The sequence below is a fragment of the Athene cunicularia genome (assembly GCF_003259725.1).
Source record: "Athene cunicularia isolate RWA chromosome 5 unlocalized genomic scaffold, athCun1 chr5_part1, whole genome shotgun sequence".
Lineage (NCBI taxonomy): Eukaryota > Metazoa > Chordata > Aves > Strigiformes > Strigidae > Athene > Athene cunicularia.
In genome coordinates, this window is record NW_020799101.1 from 22412781 (window position 1) to 22418277 (window position 5497).

At 41.7% G+C, this 5497-nt stretch overlaps 1 protein-coding gene across 1 annotated transcript in view; it reads left to right on the forward strand.

Annotated features, from left to right (window-relative positions):
• Window positions 1-2141: 2141 nt before the first annotated feature.
• The window catches only part of STON2 (stonin 2), a 58606-nt gene continuing 55250 nt past the window's right edge, over window positions 2142-5497 (forward strand). Inside the window, exons 1-2 of the mRNA XM_026849171.1 lie at window positions 2142-2343; window positions 2794-3048. Coding sequence (XP_026704972.1) covers window positions 2256-2343; window positions 2794-3048 — 343 coding nt within the window. The 5' untranslated portion in view covers window positions 2142-2255. The remainder of the gene's footprint in view (window positions 2344-2793; window positions 3049-5497) is intronic.

Below are 5497 nucleotides of genomic sequence, written 5' to 3' on the forward strand. Positions count from 1 at the left end.
TTTCAAAGTGTTTGTTGCTGTCTGGTACTGAGTGGATTTGGAAAAGTATGCTTGTCGTGGGGCAATAGGGTAAAAGAGCAAATCCATCCTAAAATAACGGTTTAATTCTCCCACATATCTGCACAGCTGAAGCAGTCCCTTTTGTTTGCCTTCTTTTATGGCTTTTTTCCCTTGACATTTAAAAAAAAAAAAAGGATCTCTACTGATGTCTCTGTTCATTAAGTGCAAGATAAATTGTTTTCTTTTTTCATTTCCTGCCATTTCATGCTTCTGACAGGACTTTACCAGGAGAAAGGCGGGGTCAGTATTCAGTTGTTTGGGAAAAGAAGACTTAGTTACAGATATTTAAACAAGCCCAAAACAAACTGCTTAATTGGTCACAGGAGGAAAGCAAGATATCAAGGTCATCCTCTCCTTCCATCATATGGCATCCAAGTGACCCTAAACATCAGATTACTCTTTTTTTTCTCTTAGCTTGCTTCTATGTTTAGCTTTGTAGTTTCTATTAATAGCACCCAAAATGGATGCTGTGTGAGGCAGGCAAAGGTATCGTCCTGCCATGGGAGTGGAGAAGAAGAGGTTGGAGCTCAAGTGCAGTTGTTCCTTCATTGTTAGGGAACTGGTTGTGTAACGGGGAAGGATATGCAGGATGTGGGATACCCATAGGCTCTGGAATGTCTATGGAGAGGGGATCATTTTTCTGTCAAATTGCACTTAACCGTCAGAATCCTGGAATCCTTTTCTGTGTTTATGGGAAACTGTACATTTTGTATTCGGTTCTGTTTAAAAAGATTCATTTTCAGACAATGAACATGGACCCGTGAATTCTCTCTGGGTGTCAGGCTGCTTTGTGACTTCCAAACTTTTGAGTTTTCGGCTCTTTCTCACAGCTCTTTTTTGCTGACCTGCCTTCAGCAGACTAATTACTTTGTGGCCCTGAAGAGAATAATCATATTGGAAGCCATTTAACGATCTACTTCCTGCAGAATGTGCTTAAAGAGTGAATGAATTTAAATATCAGTCTCCTCTTTGGGCCTAAATGTTAATGCAGGGTGAAGAGAAGTCTCAGTGAAGTATCTGTTCTTGTGCGCCAACATGAAGTCTCACCTCAAAAAAACCCTTTAGTTAGGTGAGGGACAGCAGGCCAAGAAATGACACTTAAAGCACTTTAAAATAGCTGTCTGAGTTTTAGTATTTTCAAGTACTTGAATACCATGGCAACAAGAACTTCAATGCTTGAGATAATTGGGGACAGAATTCACAGGCTTCCCCAGGAGGAGGCAATAATCCTCTGAGAGTTTTGAAGTGGTCTGCAAATCAGAGGCCGTCCTGAGTGCTTGTTAGAGAGAATTTCTCTCCCTGGACCTGACCTTTCCAGTTACTAGCCAACAACCAGACCGCTTTGAAGTACCCCATTCCCTCTAGCAGATTCCCAGATCTGTGTGGGTTATATCCTATTGGAGTGCATTCTAATTAATGTTGCCACTTCTGTGAAAACATTTGCTGGACTACAGCAAAATCATGCTTAACTCCAGATAATATCTAAGATGTTGGGTTTTAAATTTAAAACATGAAGATCCAGTCAAGCAGCAGAGTTGAAAGTTAAACTAGCTGAGGGACCATCTTTTCATATCCAGACCATGATGAGAATCATGGGCAACCCATTCTGATCACAGAACCAGCTACATAAATGTTATTTTAGTGAGACATGCAGCTTACTGCTTGCTCTTGACAGGGATCTGACATTGTAAGTAGCAAGAAGAGCAAGGACATGCTGACATATTGAAACTGGGATTAAGTTGCATCATAATAAAAAACTTGATAAACCTGGGAGAATCTCCTCATCACTTCTCTTGCTTGAGTTGTGAGAGGCATAGCTCCTTCAGTAAGGAATAAAACATTGATTTTGGCAATTGACTGTTTTAACATGAGAATGTTTGAAGACCCTCAAGGAGTTGCTCAAGTGTAACCCCCCTTTAGGCACAGGTGACATTCCTGTCTCAAAGGTGGCAGTACTTTTGGCAGTACTGTGTCTGTGGTACATAAATTGGTTTAACATTCTGTATTCTTAAAATGGTGGCACTCATTTCTCCCATTTAGTTTTCTAAAAGACGTAATTTACTCCTTTCTTATCTTAACAGCACTTGAAAGTGCAAAGGAGGTGTTTCCCTCTACTGGTTCATCTTCACCATACCTCTCTGCTTTCTGCTTCCTCCTCGTAATCCCCAAGTGAAGATGAGTGGCATGCTGCAAATATGACGTCGCTGACTAGTGTCATTGCCTCCCACCAGTCTGAGTGGGTGTCTTTCACTGATGAGCTGCTCCTCCCTGTTAACCCACGAGGTAAGCTATCTCTGATGTTCTTGAAACCTTGTGAGACTGTCTGAATTAGACCAACTGTTGTCATACGGCAACAACAGCATCACAGAACTTGCCTTCTACTTGGAAGCAGTATGTGCAGAGGTTGAAGTATGTCCTGATACCCCTATGTAATAGGACAATTTGGGCCAAAAATGTAAAATACTCTCCTAATGTGAGATCAGCTTAGCATAGATCTGTTACGGAATTTGGATCTGTCCTTCGAGATTCAAGGCAGCATCCAACTGACCATGGAGGAAGTCTCACCTATTATAATCAAGTGCAAAACTATGCCTGGTGTTAGTCTAAAAACTGCATTAGGTGAAGGAAAATTGTCTACCTACATTTAATGGCAAATTTTAGATATTTCAATTAAAAAAACCCAGTGAAGTAATGGTGAGTCCTACTAACCTTTCTATTTTGTCTCTATTTTAGGTAGCACTGAGGAGCCTCTGGAGAAATGTTTTTCTTCCTCAGATACCTCCTCAGAAGAGAACCACAATGCAGATGGAGAATTTCAAGACCTCTCTCACACAGAGCTGGAAGATGCAGCTGACCAACCCAAGGTGGCTTCTGCTGTGCTTGGGAACCCTGTGTGTTCCAGCACTGATCTGTCATCATCCATCAGTGCTTGGGTTCAGTTTGAGGATGCACCATGGACCAGTGCTCCATCAACCCACCCCCAAGCAGGTGAAGCAAATGCATGAAAAGGTCCATTACAGTAGCATAACAGAATATAGTGAGAGCCTACAGGAATTCTTCCTTGCTCTTTGATTACTCAAAGGTTGAACACTGTATTTTAACATAATTGATGTTATCAGAGTTTCAAAAAGAGCTTATAATTCCATTCTGGGGTGAACTAGTGGTATTTTGGTTTTGTAAAGAAAATTAAAGGCTTCTGTTTATTTGGTGGTTATTCTTAGTTGTAAATACTTCCTGATCCTTGTGATGAGGAAAGAAGGAAGAGCACCCCTAACTGTAAATCTGTAAAACTGGGGTGCTTTACCTCTCTATTATTTAATTTCATGGTTAAGTGATCCTTACTTATACAGCCATATAATTTTTCAAACAGAGCTGTTGGTTGCTCTGACACTGTATTTCCTTCCTAATATTGCGATGTCCTTGTTGACTGGAAAACACTTCAGTGTACCTTCTTATTAAACAAACAAAAAAATTCTTTGCTAAATAAAGCTAGCCATAACAAAGAGCTAGCCATAAAACTAATTTAATGGTGTATTACTTAATTTCTTATCCTTAAAGGGATGTGGCCAAGTCTTAAGGTACATGCCTAGCAAAAGCACTGCCTCTTGGTTTGTGTTTTCAGTCAACAGGGGACACTGGGTTATAGGCAGAGATCTAGGTTATCCAAAAGAGGTGATCAGAGAAGACTTTGCAAAAGCATTGTGTTTTTGAAGGCGGCACCCATTTGTGCTCCTGTAAAGACTTGTCCTGAGTGATCCTTGGCACTGGGGGGGGTATTTACAGACTAAATTTTAACATCTGACCAAGATTCACGGAGGAGGACGGTTCCCCTGGCAGTTAGATCAGGAGGTACTCTATATAATCCTTGCATGGGAGACTGTTATTCTTTAACTATATAGGAAAGGAACCCTAAGGAGGTGTTGTGGATGTTACAAATCCTTATTTATGAGCTAGTCCAACTCCTATTCTGGACCCTGTATTATAAATGACCAGACCAGTGCAGCTGACAGCCTCTAAAGAGAAGGTCGTAGGGCAGAAGAGGTGACAGCTCCTTTGTCTCTGACCCTCTATTCTGTGGGACTTTTGACAGCAAAAGGTAGGATAAACTCCAGCCTTGTTGTTCTCAATTAATCTGCAGGTCACGTCTTTTTTCTATGGGCAGCAGCAAAGCTGGAGACTTTGTGTTATAAGCACGATACGCTGACACGCTCAGTGGAAAGCCTGTGGTGACAGCAATTATTCATTTCCAGTAGCAAACAGCCTGCATAAGAACAATAGCAAATAGCCAGATGGGGGGGGAAGGACTGCAAAGGCCAAGCATAGACAGACGGATCCGCGTGAGAAGGATAGAGATGTTTGAAATCTGTTTCCTGTGCAGGCAGCTGTGAAGAGCAACGTCCTGAAGGCTCATCACCCCCGGCCGTGTTCCTGACAGGGCTCCAGCGCTGTTAGGAAATCATCTGTCTGTCCACGCTGAAGCAGCTGCACAGCTGACTAGATAATTACCCAGACTGATGGCCAGGCTGCCTGGAAACACATTTTGAAAAGGGCTTGCAAAGTGGCATTTCCAGAGTGCCATGAAAGCGGAGAGTATAGGTCCTAGGAGAGAGAGATGCTATCTTACTCTGACCTTAGGGCTACAGTATTTTTCCACACGTTCCCCCAAAAGCAAATCTTTGTCCTAGAGCACTCACAGTCTAACAAAAGACAGCTGCCGTGTAATGGTTATTCTATAGGAAATACATTTAAGAAAAACCAAGGCTAGTGCTGGACCCTTTTTGTCCTGGGAAAAATGAAGACATTATTGGGGGACTGATGGCAAGAAACAGGGCTGAAAGCACAGGCAAAGAATTCAGAAGGTGAGAAGAAAGATCAAAACCTGAAGTACAGGAATGAAAAGCACCTATTGTGAGCCTCATAGTGGAAATTATCTTTATTTAGGACATTCTTGTAAACACTTCATTCTACCAGGTTCAGGCAGAGTAAATGCTTGGCGAAATCTTTCTTTCAAAATAATTGTGCTTTTCAGGTTTGTGCATAGATTTCTCCTTGGGAAGCAGTAACTCTTGAGCAAGGCCACAGAAATATTTAGTCACAGAAATGATGCATTGTGGTGCCTACTTCCCCATTTTCCTTTTGCTGGGAAAAGAAGAAACTTGATTTTTCTCATAGTTACTATCAGGCTACTCAAACTGATACTGCAAAAGTGAAAAACGAGATTTTTAGGCTCACCCAAATGTTCCTATCACAAATGTTACATAATCTGCAAATGATCACAGCCAGACGGTGACACAACATTTGCATTTGTTACACAGCGGGCCTCCAGCTCGCAATCTCATATTCTATTGGTGTTAGCTGCACTCTCTCAATAAGGTATTCAGCAAAGCACCAAAATTAGAGCAAAGCAAGATCTGTTACATCATCTGTTCCACCCCCC